This window comes from Platalea leucorodia, assembly GCF_965183815.1.
Source record: "Platalea leucorodia genome assembly, chromosome: 3".
Classification (NCBI taxonomy): Eukaryota; Metazoa; Chordata; class Aves; order Pelecaniformes; family Threskiornithidae; genus Platalea; species Platalea leucorodia.
In genome coordinates this window covers 90,087,087-90,103,380 of record NC_138825.1, presented here as the reverse complement: position 1 = coordinate 90,103,380, position 16,294 = coordinate 90,087,087, and the positions used below count along the sequence as shown (strand labels likewise).

The 16,294-nt window shown below is 35.2% G+C and overlaps 1 protein-coding gene across 7 annotated transcripts in view; it reads right to left on the bottom strand.

Moving 5' to 3' along the window:
• IBTK (inhibitor of Bruton tyrosine kinase) overlaps nt 1-16,294 on the bottom strand; it is a 63,920-nt gene that overhangs the window by 28,818 nt on the left and 18,808 nt on the right. For 6 of the 7 annotated variants that reach the window (XR_014227543.1, XR_014227544.1, XR_014227545.1 and 3 more), the window contains exons 8-19: nt 15,166-15,346; nt 13,822-13,945; nt 11,319-11,496; nt 9,611-9,788; nt 8,168-8,764; nt 6,726-6,812; nt 5,700-5,782; nt 5,560-5,597; nt 3,698-3,794; nt 3,202-3,303; nt 2,114-2,231; nt 431-491 (exon numbers count right to left, since the gene is read on the bottom strand). Coding sequence is in view for 2 of the 7 variants with exons in the window: in XM_082305372.1 (XP_082161498.1) it covers nt 431-491; nt 2,114-2,231; nt 3,202-3,303; nt 3,698-3,794; nt 5,560-5,597; nt 5,700-5,782; nt 6,726-6,812; nt 8,168-8,764; nt 9,611-9,788; nt 11,319-11,496; nt 13,822-13,945; nt 15,166-15,346 (1,844 nt within the window). In the remaining 5 variants the exon portion in view is untranslated. The remainder of the gene's footprint in view (nt 1-430; nt 492-2,113; nt 2,232-3,201; nt 3,304-3,697; nt 3,795-5,559; nt 5,598-5,699; nt 5,783-6,725; nt 6,813-8,167; nt 8,765-9,610; nt 9,789-11,318; nt 11,497-13,821; nt 13,946-15,165; nt 15,347-16,294) is intronic. The other variant, XR_014227546.1, reaches the window with a different exon arrangement.

Here is a 16,294-nt window from a genome sequence, read left to right as displayed (position 1 = left end):
TTTTTCCCTTTGAATTAAAGTTCAACTTTCATATTATTTTTCTTACTGCTTTTAAGATCTATACAATCACCCTGAACTTTACACCGGAGAAGTTTAATTTGCTTTCTTCTCCTTTCTTCTAAGTAACAGATGCTCTTTTCCATAGGTTTTGCCTATGTTTTTTTGCATGCAACAATTGTTAATTACAGAACATTAATAAGTTTAATGTGTATGATTAATTAATTTAAAGGACACAATACTATTGCAGCAGTGGCTAGCAAATAATGAAATATGAGCTCCATGGGAGTGATAATAGCAGCAGCTAACCTTAGCTTTTGAGTCAGATGTTCCACATTCAGCCTGTCATCTACAGACCCTGCAGGTATGTATTTATTACTCATCTGTTCTCATTTTAAACCTAATCAGCTTACACTCAAGTTGTACAACTTACCATTTTCCTGTAATAAACAGAAAGATCCTTTACAACTTCATCACTTAAGACATCCAGAGTCCTAAAAAATAAATACAAATTTATCTTACCAGATTTAAAAAAAAAAAAAAAAAAACCATCACATTCATGAAAAATTCAAATGAACATTTTGGATGAATCTCACCTACAGGCATTATTACCTATTCATGGTGGTCGCAGAGTCAGAAGGAAGAAAATGAACACAAAATATAAACTAGTCAATGCCCTTGTGTAAGGCAGGATTAAGCCCACAACCTTTCCAGATAGCCTACACTTTACTTAAGGCCACAGCCAATATAGACCTATATAGTTAAGTTACCATGAACTAGTCATTACTTTACCTATTTCTGCATACTTTCAAGTCTTCCTGACATATATCTAATACTCCAAGTCTAGGCAAATTCTTCTATAAAACTCAGCCACAACATACCTTGACATTTATGCCAAAAAATAATACTACAGCAACAAACTTTACTCACTGGAACTGTTTTGCCCATGTGAGCAGCTGTCCTTGCACAAAGCTGTCACAACTAAATTCTGTCTCAGGTGTCTCAGATTAAAAGTCTTGCTACCCAGTAATGACATTTTCAGATTTTCACTAAAATCCAGATACAGTCTTAATTGTAGTAAGAAAGCTGCATGTCCTTTTCAGGCTTAAGATGAAACAAATCTGAATTCAGAATAATACTTACGACATCAGATTTTTACTCTTCTCTCCAAAATCAAAGGTTAAAATGTTTATGTTTTATAAAGATGTGAAGAGGAAAATTGTTAATATGAATGAATTCCTGTATCTGTGATACAAGCAGAGCAGTTGTGTGACATAGCAACGAAATGCTGGCACTCTGAACTCGTTCAGATCTCTTAAGAACTTCTATAGGTAAAGGGAAGCATGACAAAAAGGCTAGGAGTGGACAGAGTGGACCAATAATAGAGATGGGTTTTTTTTGTTTGGTCGGGTTTTTTGGGGTTTTGGTTTTTTTCAAGTCTTTGCTAGAAAAGAAGTTCAATCACTGCTGATAAGGCTTGCTCTGAGAAGATGATATGTACTCTGGAAGCAACTTGAAGCCTTGTCCAAAAGCATCAAGAGAAGGAAGGCCAGAGCACACCTTCTACTTCTTAGAATCCTAGCTGAATCATTGTGGAAAGCAAGGGTAATTAATTAATTTGTTCAGCCCTCACTGCAGTTAAAGCAAAGAGACTACCAGACAGCAGGCCCAATGGTTGCATAGTAACTATCGTGTTAAAAAAAAAAAAAAAAAAAAACCAACAAAAAAACACCACCCACAAACAAACAAACAAAAAAAACAAACTACAAAAAACCCACAGCAGTTTTATGCATCTTCAAAAACAATTTAAAAAACCCAAACAAGATTAGGCCTAATGTCAAAGCTTGCTGAACTCAAAAAAGTTTTTCACCTTAATTCAAGCTCTTCATGCCAGGTGGTAACATAGGGTTTTATACTATAGAACTGGTACAGTATGTACAGATATTTAACTAGTTTCTCTCTCCCTGTTTGGCAAAAATGAGCCTCCCTTTAAACTAGCAGCATTCAGTTGCATTTTAACATTTAACTGCTCCTATTAGTTCTTTCAACCCTTTTGCCTTTTTAGGATGTTTGAATTTAACAGCTAGTACCCGAACACATTTGCATTCCTCCTTACCTTGCTTCAAGCAAAGCTGCCATATTGAGTCCTATGAACTGCAAGCAGGACAGTTTTAACTGTTCAGCATTATACGTTGCTGAGAACTCCAACAGCTCAGCAGCATTCTTTAAAGTAACTGCAAAAAAGAAACACAACAAACTAAACTAGATAATGTGCTGCAATATCATGGAGCAGTTTAAGACTTATGTTTCAATAACTAGATCACGCTGTGCAATATCATATACTTTTCCTTTCCTAGAAAAAAATGCTAATGCTCAAATGGCCATAAACTACAGCAAGCTCCACGTAACTTTGTAGCAGCTTGAATGCAATGGCTCCTTCACAGAAATAGAAAGGCCATACCTACAAACATATCAGTTTCAATATACTGAAACACAGCAGTCCAATACAAAGGGTAAAAAGAAAGCCAAACCCAGAAAGTTTCATAAATAGCACAAACAGTTCTTAAAGCTGCAAATGTTCCTTTAGCAGGAAGAAAGAAAATAAAGGGGGGTGAAGGGGTGGGGGGGTGGCGAGAGATGGAAGTCACTAAGAAATGCCAAGCAAAACTTTTATGTTGACTTCTTGTATGAAGCTAAGCAAAAACACTTAGTATTTTCTAGAAGAGACAGATCTTCATAGCCATATAGAAACAGCACTGTGTCAAACAAACAACAGAAGAACTAGTAGAACTGAATTCAAGGACAGAAATAGAAACATAGAATTCATTTTATCATGTTTTCAAGACAAGAAGTTTGAATTCAATGAAATAAAGGTTTTATAAAAATTTGGTTTATTTGTTGTAGTGGTTTGGGGTTTTTTTTTTGCTTTTTGCTTTTTTACTTTTTTTTTTTCTTTCTTTTATTAAAGAGCATGAGATGAAGACAACGATGCATAAGGAACAGAAGATTATGCTAACCTAGAACACCACCCAGACTAAAGAAGCAACTGTTAACAGCTATGCAATGAACAATAAAAGGTAATCAGAACAAAGGAATATAAGCAAACAATTCTGTGCTGAAATAGGCAAGAACATTAACATTTAAAAAAAAAAAAAAAGCATTTTTTATTCTCTAACACTTTATAATACAAGTGGAAGAACTCACGTTTTTCTGCAATGGCTACTTCACACATTTCTTTGAGTCTGGATATAAGAAGTTGGTCTGCTACTACAAGAACATTACATATGAATTCCACATTTTGAGAATCTGGAAAACAAAGCATCACATAAACACTGTGGGCAAGTCAAAAGCAACTATTACACATACAGCTTCAATGAGATTTTACCAAAGGACAAATGTAACGGCTTTGCGAATTTTGATGGGATTTTCATAGCACAAGGAATAGCTCACAAAAGCACAAACAGTCATTTTTTTTGAAGCAAGAGAAGGAGGTAAAAGGAAAACTGCAGTTTGACAAACTAAAGAAAAGGTACAAGAAGGCCTGGGGTACAGCTATCACTTCAAAATCTAAAGCAAGAGTCACAAAAATTGGGATTTTCTACATAAAACTTCAACACAAGCATATTACGTATTGAATTTCTAGTCTAAAAATATAAATATTGCAGGAGCTACAGTTGAGTTGAAAATATATTAATGGCACCTTTTATCGCAAGAGCTTCATCTGTATACAGGTAATCTACAATTATCTGTAGTATGTCAGAATGGATTGGCATTTCCAGAGCTGAACAACAGGAAGCCTAAAAAGCAAAAGGATTTAAAAAAAAAAAAAAAAAAAAAGTTGTAAAAGAAGCTGACGACTTGGAATAAAATACAAAATTAAGACAGCAATTATATTTAGCAAATTACTCAGACTGAGAGTCACATTTTCAAAGTTAAACAATTATTTAAGCATTTGCACAAAATCTGTTAAAGTTCTTCAATTAAGAATTGACTGCAGCAGAGCAATTAAAATCTGCCCAAACTTCTGAATAAAATATCCATGAAACAGTTCAGTGTTTCATCAGTTGGAGCATCTTCTCTAACAATCCTCCTTAATTATTACTACTTTACCCACAATTGTCTAGAAGTAGATCTACAGGAATCCCCTATGCAAGTACTGGACCGCTTTCCTTTCAAGGTAAAAGACCTAGTGAAATCACAAATCCCTATGCAAGAATAAAATGAAAATAGCCATTACTATTAATCCCTCGGAAAGCAAGGTCCTCAGCAAACCCTCCATTTGAAGAACCATCTTAACCATTAAGGCAAAGCTTTTATGAGCAAACCTTAGCCATTAAACCATGTAACCATCACCATTCAAGTTTACGCAACACCACTGCTCAACAACTTTGGTTTATTTCAGGTGGTACTGAAGCAAAGCTTTATACTAAAAGATTTCTTTTGCTTTAGAACATGCTACTGGTACTGACATATTTCCCATCTGAAATTTAAAATCTCTTACAGACATTAAGATTTTTATACGACACCTAGAGCACTTGATTCACAAAATATTTACTTATGAATTTCGTATGATTTAGATTTACTTACAAAATAATAGATAACTTACAAACTACATACAACTGATATAGAAATCAACAATACAAATGGACATTCAACACTTAAAAAAAAAAAAAAAGCATCACTTGTCTCACAGTGTTTCAGATATGTTTCCTCAGGGATGACTGAGGAAAAGGCAGTACACTAGCTTAGAGGACAGGTAAAGTTCTGTTACACAGCAGAAGAGAACTGCCAGTACTTTGTCAGGTTCTTAGATTTACGTATTGCCAAAAAGCTATGGAAGCTGAGAAAACTCTTGCACGCTGCTTCAGCTTTCAGTCTCTGAAAAATGCTTCTCCATTTACACCTCTCCTCTCTTTCAACAGGCATTATCAATAGTATTCAGATACTTAAACAGAGGCATTCAGTGAAAATATGATGTCCAGGAACAACCAGGGCATTGACACACAGCTAGCAAATAGGAACCAAGACAAATAAAAGATCTACACCTTTTGAAGCAGCAGCTGGTGACTAAGTGGAATAGCCCCTGATATCCTCTATTTCACGAACAGTAAAAGCCAACTAGAGATTCTACACATTGACTCTCAATTCTGCTGTATTTTTCACCCAGTGCATATGAAAAGCTATTCCATATCGCATACTATTTAAAGATCTTTTACAGAAAGAAAATGAAAATTCATCCAAAGCAGTATCCCATAAGAAAAGTCCAGCAGCTTTTACAAATCCATAAACTAGCTAAAAAAAAAACCCTCTAAAACAAAAGTAATACTTTAATTTCCTTTGATATACATCATTACATTTATTACTCTCATTTAATACACAATCTGAATAGTACAAATATAGAGTAACCAAAAATCTGTTGGTTTTTTTTTTTTCCTTGCAAACAGGATCCAAGAATCCAGCCTTCTCTCTTCCCCAGTATTTAGGATATGTTATTCTAGGAAAAACTGTCACTTATTTGATGCAAGAAAACACACCCCCACACATGTTTATTGGCAAGCTTACCTCAATCCATGAGCTGCTTAACATGCTGTGAAAATAATCTGTAAAGAAAGGCATTTCAGTTCAAGATGCAATAAAATGTCAGTTAAAAAAGACAATATGACTTATATTATATATATATATATATAAATACACACACATACCAAGTCTTGCACAAAGTACACACTTATGACACGGGAATTCTTTTCCATCTAAAGATTTCAGGGTCACATCGCAGAGGTACGAACTAGAAGATATTTAATAGGATCAGAACTGTGACTATTCAGAAAAGCTACAAGTTGCAAACTCTACAAATAAATGCTTACTTTAGCAAGTTAGGATTTATCCTTTAAAATAAAACACACCGGAACTTTAATATCATATAAAATGAACTTAAAAGTACAGGCACAATAGTTTCAAGAGAGAATTTTTTTGTCCAAAGCTCTTGAAACTGCATCTGAAGTATTCCTTCAAAACACAGTCAATTACTGTTTCAAAACTGCTGTGACCAAATGAATTAATTATGGCTAATTCTAGTCAATCTTAAATAGTCTATGTTAAGTTAGTTATTTCTTTTACATTAGTTGCTACTATAAGCTTTGACAACGCATTTTAAGAGTGAAGTAATCCAAATTCTGTGAAAAAGCTACTTTTATGCAATGCAGCTTTTACTACCTAAGTAGATATTCAAGCCTTTGGATAAAAATAACCCAATCACATCAACGGAATTAAAAAACAAACATCACTTTGATAAAAGCATAAGGAATTTTTCTATTGAAAGATATGCCAGAGATTTTCTTAATTAGAAAAAATATTATGCATTTGTTTATTTCCAATCCATGTAGTCTTATTGTCACAGCAAGCATATTTGCATAAGTCAAACTGCTTTTGACTGGATTACCCACAACATTTTTCCTGGCATTAGTATTCTAGGACAGAGTTAATCCACAGAACACATTAATGTACAGCAAAAAGAAGCAAAAATATACCATACATAATCTATAGATTACTAATTCATAGATTAGTCTACAAGCATCTACAGAGAACTTCCAAACATGAGTTACTGTGAAAGAGACAAGTGTACACTAGAAGTTAAAATACAGCTGATCAACCTTAGCCTACACTTAGATAAAGAGATGACCTAAGAGGAAGATGGCGGGGGTAGGAGAAGCTTGATTTAAAAAGTTTACCATTTCTTCTGATTTAACTTTGGTTTGTTCCCATTCTTCTTGTTGACAACATTAATTTTTCCGTTTTCTAACCTGACTCCGTCCAACCTGCAAATCATTGACATTAGTAATAAGTAATACAATCAGTATACAGTTCAAATCATTAAGAAGAACAGTTTCACAAAGTAACAGCACTTCAGTGGGCTCATATTGTGAATACGAAAAAGGACCAAAATAATTCATTACAGTAAACTAGAAAGGGCCAGTTTTCACCTGAAAGTCTTCACTACAGATGTAAAATGTAACTGACATTCTTTCCACATCTTAGCTATCTTATTACCTTAGATGAAAGCTATACTGCTATAGTTAAGGCCAAAGTCCAACACCACAGGGTCAAAAACCTAGGAGTTATACATACTGCTACCAGTCAGTTATCTGAGCAAAGACAGTGGTTTGGAAGAGATGCATGTTTCAGCACAGGCTTTTCTTTAGCACCCTAATTCAGCAAGGAGGCTTGCGAATGGGATGGTAAAGACACAGGAGTGCTGCTGGTGGATTACAAAGCAATACACTTTCAAAAGGGAAAGTGCTTTAACATGGAAATTTTACTCGGGAACTCGGTTTTAGCAGCAGTTTCATATCTTTGCTGATTAATTTTAGTATTTGCAAAAAATAAAGTGAAGAAAACTGCCCTGAAAAAGCTCATTCCCTCCTTTGAAAGAAAAAGGCAAATGCAGGAATAAAAAAAAAAAAAACAACCAATACAAAACAAAAAAACCTGAGTAATACATTTCTACAGAGACATTTGGTCTCAATTCCATGAGTTTCACCACATAACATTAAAAATGCATCAGTTAAACAAGAATTTAACTTTGCTTTGTGTTGTTTTGTTCTGAATATGTTCACTGTCCATGGAAAAACTGGTAGACTACAGATCACAGCATAGAAATTCATCAATCCAAAACTCAATTAGATCAGCTGTCTCTAACAAAACATGTTTTATGACAGTCATTCTGGAAAGTCAGATGATTTGCATCAGATGTCAAGTCTCAGAGAGCTCATGCCTTACAAGATATACAGGACAGATGTTTTAAATACAGATGTCCAAGAGGTTCTAGGACACGGTAAGGGCCAACAGCACATTTACATCATAAAGCATCATTTTTCAATAGGCTTCTATAAGTACATAATCATGCTACAAAAGTCTGCTTCTGACATTGTTTGAAAATGTCATACATGCTTTCTCTTCGCAAAGAGCATCAGAACAAACTGATGTTGCTTTAGAGATGACACAGTGTGTGCTGTAAACTTTTATACTTACAAAAAATAAAACAAGCAAAAAAAGGCAAACTTATCAACTCCAACTAGCCTTCTACTTCAATAACAACTAAAGTTAGATGAGCTTACATAAAAACACCCCGTGAAGAGCTTGACAGAATATAAATGCATTTCCTTTCACCTACCTTCCACTTAAATTGCTGAGTCCAAACTTCTTTGCAGCACTTTGCAACATTTTTATGAGGTTAGCTTCTTCACCAACAACTTTGCCTTTTTTAGATTTGCTCTTCTGTTTTTCATTTATAACTTGCACTTGATTATTTCTATAAATCTCAAATGCAGACTTTCCATTAACATTTTCATCAAAACTCATTTTGCTCAGGTTAGAAATTAAAGTATCTTGATATTCTTCCGATTTTCCTTTATGCAGGATTTTTGGTTTATAACCATGAGTCAAAAGATCACAAGTATCAGTGTATATGAACTGCAGAATGTATGCAAACAGATCTGGATGAACTTTCTCTATTACATAAAGATCACATCCAAGAGCATCTTCATCTTTACGGTAGACATCTGGAGTATCTAGCTGGTTGTCACTGGAAACAAACAGCTTCTTGAAGAAGTCAGAGCGCACAGCCAAGATGTATTTGTGCACGGGGTAAGTTCTTGTGCCAATCTGAAAAGTCACATCATGGATGCTGTCCATTTCATCTGTTTCCTCTAACAGTTTTCCAAAATCCTCTCCGAAACTTGATAATGACACACTTGGAATTTCATAGAGACTAGAACAAAATGAAATCCATCAAAAAACCCACTACTTACAAGCTCCATAAAATTTTACATAGTATGTTTAATGAAAAGGGTGAGGTTGTTTCCATTTGTTTTGTTTCGTTTTTTTTCTTACATTGCTTGACTACTCAACATTTCTTGTCCTATTCTTTATGAAAAGAACTAATAATATGGTATTTAGGCAATTAAACCACATATGTAAAATCTATCTAGCTTCAGAATATCAAAAATAGTATTTTGTCTTCATAATGTAGCCAGTAAATATGTATTATCAGAACTATCTTATCTTCATTTCATTTTTCCAACAAGAAAACACAGAAATGTTTACTGAATTTCATATTACAATCCAAAGCAATAAGAAAAAAAAGCTAATATTTACTTATTTATCAGATATGTTGTAAACTATTATGAGAGTACAAAGAACATGGTTCAGTATTTATTCTACTTATTCATTTTACTTTAAACTTTTTTTCCAAACAAATAAAGATCCACTTTCCACTTTTATTTAAAAGCTGATTATTGGTGATTACTGAAGGGGTGAATTTCTACAGCATTTAGAGCTCAGAGTGTGTCAAGAAATATATCACAAATGCTTGCCTTAAACACTTTAGCTAAAACATCAACACTATCTATACTAATTATGCAAATATATAAGCTGAGGTCTTTGGGTAACTTCAACACAGTTGTTTACTAACAAGTGCTATTCTCTGGAAGTATGGATAATCACATTTACTGTGACTTCTGTATGAGCCAAAACATGGTTTTGAAAAGCAGAATGATTTAATTGCAATCACACACAAAAAAGAGAAAAATTACAGTTATTGATATTTTAAATATACCTTGTTTTAGGATCTGACTGTAAAACAGCAAAATTGCAACCATTAGGATCGGTGGCGATACTAACAGCTCGGTGGACAAAAGTAAGCTTCTGAAGTCGAATTCTTTCATACACACTGTTTGTATCATGTTCACAAGACGCATCACATGAAGAACTCTGAAGGCTCGATACAAGTTCTGCTAAAAAAAAAAAAAAAAAAAATTTAAAAACACCCACAGAAAGGTCCAGCTAATTAAAATGCAACTGATAAAACAAAAAGACAAGATTTATGACTTCTGTAAGTCCATTGATGGAGTCACTGAATACGGTTAAATTATGCTGAAGATTTCAGCTCGTTTAACTGAAATACAGGAAGACGTTTTAAGAGTAAGACTTTACATTACATATACAAGAGTTTTTATCCAGAACTTCTTGTGGAAGTGTTTTTCCACTTCTTCATATGAAGGAAAAACACTCCATTTAACATTCAATGCAACCTCTTGTGGAATGGAACAAGTTGTTCATCAGTGTACAGCAGTGCAAGATTGGTTTCTTCCCTGCCATATCAATTACAGCAGATATAATACAATTGTCTTCAGACTTCATCTTATATCTGTTTAAATTATACCCAAACTAACAAAATACTGTTGAAAAAACCGTGATATTCTCTGAACACTGGATTATTTTTCAAGAGCTGGATAACTGAATACATGCACACCATTTACCACATTCATTAAAACTTCTCAAAAAACCAGCAGCTCCCATTCATTACAAATCAATGATGAACATCAACTGGACATTCAACTAGTCAACAGGTCTGGATTCTCATGTTTCCTTGAAGATACTAAAACTACAAAAAGAACAGCAATAAGCAGAAGGAAGAGAGTCCCTACAGACACATACCAGCACCTGGACAAGCAGAGCGAAAAGGAAAAGCGTTTGGTGCCTCTGTAATGAGGGAACTACTATGTGATGTGTAGAATAAAAGAAAGTAGTAACACAGTAAAACTAGTATGCAACTCTGCATTGAGCAGAGGAGAGTTTTTTGCTGTGAAAGAATACAAAAATGGACTGACAAAACTAAAGACGGAACCTCAACATCAAAGCAAGTAGAACTGCAACATAAAGCTATAAAGTTGAAATACATCCCAGGTTGGAAGTAAATCCATTTCTATCCATAGAGTTTTAAGACCCCTACTTGAACAGAGCTGACAGTTTCAATTAAAATCTTGTGGTATAGTAGACAGGTATCTTCCTCACAGAAAAACAATCCATCAGGACCTACTCTCATCCATATGAGCCAAGTTAATAAGGCAGAAATTGCTCCGAACCCTGTATGATGCCCAGATAAGGGTCTGGGAAACACGATAAGGTTTCACAGACTTAGCAGTGCAAGCAAGTTCATGCTCCTTCTTTTGTTCAATGCCAGTCTCTTAGGACTGGTCATGTAATATGTGACAAGATCATTACACTGGACCCTTGTGCTACTATTACTCTTCAGAAGTACTCTTCTTCCTGGAAATCTCCACCTGAAGGTTAACTGAAGGCTGCAAAGTAAGTAAATGTTGGTATTATTAAGGAAAGAGAACAGTAGTGGTCGATGCTACCAACGGTCAGCCACAGAGGAAAGAATAAACTCAGCACATAATACTGTCAGAGACTGTAAAGACTCGATTAAACTTTTATATTGATTTGAAGTACTTAAAAAAAATTAACAAATCACAGCTAACCTTTCTTTTCTGAGGTTTTTTTCCCTTCTTCCAGCCACTTCCCTGTAAAGGCTTCACCATCCTGTGTGACAAACATTATTTCGTTCCTATTTAAAGCAACGTCGGACATGAAGACTTGCCGGCCATACACCCAACGACACTGCTTCATGGAGTTGTTAGATGACTTCCAGCAAAACACCTATAATATAATTTTTTCAGAGAAAGGGGAAATCCTCCTATCATATAAAAGCAGTTATATGTTACACGCTACTTTTTTAAACACAAGAACATGCCATCTCAAAGTTTCATATAAAAGGAGAAAGACATTCTTCAAAATTATATCATAAAGTGTTATGAGCATCTATTACAAAGAACCCACAAGTAAAACACGGAAAATCTGTTATGATACCAAGATCCATTTGCCCATGAAGAGCGTTTGTAAAGCTTCTCTGAATATTCAAACATCTTCACAGCATTCATCTATAGGACAGCTTTTACTGACATTTCAACAAGGACAACAAAAGGTGTCATCAAGTCAAGAAACATGTTTAATATAGTTTTTAATTTACAGATTTGTCCAACTGGTTTGCTTATAAATCAGATAAAATTCAAAGCTAGCACATCAAAAATTTAAACCATTTCCTACTAATCATTTGACAAAAATCTCCAGTTTTTCTATACTAGCCAAGGTTTTGGAATAGAGATCATGACCAAACACAAACTTCAAAACATTCAACAGAAATGTGAAGAACTACATGCATAGCAGGACCCTAACAAGGTATACTGTAGATGTTTGAAAGAAGTGAGCATGAAGCAACAATCCCATGCAAGGTAAAGCCCAGATGTGGCATTAGTCGTGCTAAAGCTGGGCTTTCGTGTTCTCCCACTGAAGGACTTACACAGTCTGTTAACACCTATGTAAGGAGGGGACAAAAGAATTTGAGTAACCTATTTCCTTTCCCCTCTCTCGAGTCCTACAGAATCACAGAATGGTTCAGGTTGAAAGGGACCTCTGGAGGTTATCTAGTCCAATCCCCCTGCTCAAGCAGGGCCACCCACAGCCAGCTGCCCAGGACCGTGTCCAGACAGCTTCTGAGTATCTCCAAGGGCGCAGACTCCACAATCTCCATGGGCAGCCTCTACCACTGCTCAATCACCCTCACAGTAAAAAAAGTGCTTCCTGATATTCAGACAGAGCCTCCTTTGTTTCAGTTTGTGCCCATTGCCTCTGCTTCTGTCACTGGGCATCACTGAAAAGTGGCTGATTCTATCTTCTTTACATCTTCTCTTCAAGCATATATATACATTGATAAAATCCCCCTTGAGCCTTCTCTTTTCTAGGCTAAGCAGTACTCTCTTAAAGAGAGTATAATCAAGCCAGACCAGGAAGCACTGATTCAGGAAACAGAAGTATTAAGATTCCATTCCTCTCCTTATTCAATAATTTATAATGCCTAAAAGCACCAAAAATCCCAGCATTTGCCAGTATTTAGCATGGAAAGATATGAAACGTAGGTTGACATAGTTCCACTGATGCAGGAAGATAAAGCAGTTTCTTACTGCTAGACCAGTGTCTCAAAGATGCTGAAGGGGCACTACCAATACTATGGATGCTAGAGGCTAAACCTCACATGAACAAATACTGAACTGGAAGTTTATAATCTCTGAGACAACTAATGACTTAATAAACAGCTAAGATCATCCCAAAACATAATTCAGTCAAATGCAAGGGAAAAAAAGGAAATACCCACACTGCTCCCTACTTTGATACACAAGCTCAGTTTTTAACATTCTTTAAGACTGCAGCATTTCAGTAACAAAACCTTTTTGTAAACACCACTAGATGGCACTGAAGGTTTACATCTCCCAGTGAGCAAGTCTAGAAAAGGCTGGGGTTTTGAAGGGTCCTATAAACTGTTACTCTATGAAAGAATGAGGGAAGAAAACAGTAAATCCGCCATAGTATTTCAGTTCTAAGACAACACAGTGCCTACACTTAACTATAAATACTAAGCCACTCACCAGGTTTAGCTGCAACTTTTCAACAATAAAAGGGACACCTCATCTACAGAACAGCTGCTTTTCAGCAGAGGCTCTGAAACTTCAAGTCCAGAGACTACTTCTGAGACTTCTGAGACTGAGGGTGTAAAGGTGACTGGGTAGGTGGGGCGAGAGGAGAGAAGGGAAAAAAAAAAAAAAAACACACAAAAACCAACCCAGACTATGTACGCTATATAAGCACTTTATGTACGTAAAAGTAAAGGAGTTTACACCTTCACTGAAAAGCCATTAGATGTTCACAGATTTAAAAATAAAATGCTGTACATTACTTTGTTTTTAAAGGGCTAAGGGAAGACTACCAAACAAACAAAAACAAACAAACAAAAAACCACCACCAGCAGCTCTACACAAATGAATTGGGTATTTTCTATACATGATTTTGACCTATCAACTTCTTATGTTTAGTTTTATTAATCAGTATGCAGCTTGCTATATAATTATGATTTCTAGGGACATAACTTACTCTTCCAGCTTCATCCAGCACTAGAATGCAAATCTTCTGACCCCCATTTTCTTTAAGATGCTGGGTATCTACCTTATATTCCAAATATCCCCCATTAACAAGAACTTTTTTAAGGTTCAGCTGTCTGAAAGAACACAAAAGGTTAAATTAGTATTTCTTCATTGTGTACTGATGTTGCTTCTATGACAGAGTTACCTTTTTCATTTAGAGAAGTAGTAAAAAAAAAATATAGTTGAGGTAGTGACACTGAAAAATTACTGAAAAGTTTAGTTTCTCCCCATTGGTATTACTAACATAACTGCTAATAAAACACTATCAGTGGATTCTAATTTTTGCTTTGCTTTTAAGTAAGTCACATCATATCCACAGGTTCTTCACAAAGTTCCATAAGTGAAAACCAGTATATGATTCAGCTTTGATCTTCAGCATTACAAAAAATTATAGTTGTATAAATTTCATTTAGCTGTTTGTATTAAGAGACCTATCCTATCCCAGTAGGCTGTTTCTCAGGTTTTTGGTGGGTTTTGCTTTTTACCTGATCAAAACCATGCAATTTATCTCTTTTCAGTTTCTTAGTGTAATGAAATGGTATTAAGTTTCTCCAAGTGCCAGCACCTTCACTTACCACCAGGTAGAAAATGAAGTATAAAATAGTCATTAAGGTACAACATGTCAATAAAGACTACTAGAATTTGAAGTGAAGTTGAAAAGCTAACTGGGAGTTAGCTGGGCAAAAATGCTAACTACCCCTTCTAATCTGTTACTGCAAACTAAGTAAGATAGAATGGGATCAAATAATTTCCTAAATTTATGAGTCATGGGGCCAGTTTCTTCAACAGGTTTTACATCCAGGTTTTAGCATACGGACCAGATGATGTCACAAGGTTCCCCTTGGAACCTAAACTACCCGTTATAACATACTATATCCACACATTAATTATGAAATTCAGACCCCAAATTACTGATTCAAAATCATAACAACATAACTAAATAGAACAGCAAGTCTTCAATGCTTCTACCAAGATGCATTTATACAAATTCAGATGAACAAAAAATAGCAGTTTCAATATTTTTAAACCTATGGCACAAAGTATTTCTTCTTAGTATGTTTTTTTTAAATATCTTTAGTAAACAGCAAGTGGCACCTTAGCCTCATCTAATAACAAAAACAAACAAACGATAGCCACAGTTCATATGAAAGAACTGCAAATGAAGAAAACTCCGGGGAGCACTTTATTATCTCTACTTTATGCACAAAAACCTTTAAAATAGTTTGCAAATGTAAGACTACAGCGAAATATTCACCTATTGTTCTTTATGACAAATTAGAAAAGTAACACATACTTCGAAGCCATCTTTTTGCACTGATAGTCTGCAAGTAAATAAATATCTCCTCTTTCAGTAACACATACTGTAGCGCCATCGCTTGCAGAGACCAAGGACACAGAGATATCTTTATGGTGTAGAGCAGAAACTTGGCGAGGCGCAGTTACACATTTTTCTCCATTAGGATCCAGCAGATAACCTAGAAAATACAACACACCCCAAAAACATTATTTGCCATTCCACACATGGTGCATTTAAAGGACATTTTGCTACATTACTTGAAGAGCCTTTAAATTCTAGATTTTTTAGGTAGTTAGATAATTCATTTTCAAAATAGTTAGACAGATAAGAGACCCACCACACGTACTTGTTAGTTCACCACAAAGACCAGAAAACATTCAAGATTTGATACACAAAAAAAATGAATTAAGGCATATTCTACTGGGAAAGCTATTTAATGTGGTTAGACTCTGCAGTGGTACTCCTTTTGATTGCAAAGAAAGAACATTTATTTGATCATATTACAGTTCAAGACACTAGAAATACTATCACACTGGCATGAACTATAGATTTTTTTTCAGCCATTGGAAGATACCAAACAAGCTTGTCATAAAAATTACTGTAAGTGCACATAAGCATGAAGGCAGGCAGTTACATGAAACAACAGACAAGGCTGAAGCTGTAACGTAAGGTCTCCAAAAACATACTAAAAAAAAAAAATCAGGGCATTGCTGCTCTGCTGCATCAAGAAACATAACACAAAATCTCATACGTAACATAACTCTGATCTGTGTGTGCTTATGTCTGTACAACAGAGTGGATCGGGGTACAAATATCCAGGAACAAGCAGCAGAGCTACCTCTAAAGCTGGAAGCAACCCTGCCATATGACAGCGTAGTGCTACACCCAGACATCTTAAAGAGGCAAGGTTTATTACCACAGGTCTACCATAGTGCCCAGCTGACACAACTACACCACTTATGATCCAATTACTGTCTCTATATGGTACTGCACTGGGCCATGTCCACACCAGAAGAATCTCAACAACACAAGCAACCACAAAAAAACTTATGTGATGGGTGCATATAAAAAAAAACAACCCAAAAGCAAATAAAAAAAGTATTCATTAGTAAGATACTTCTCTGAC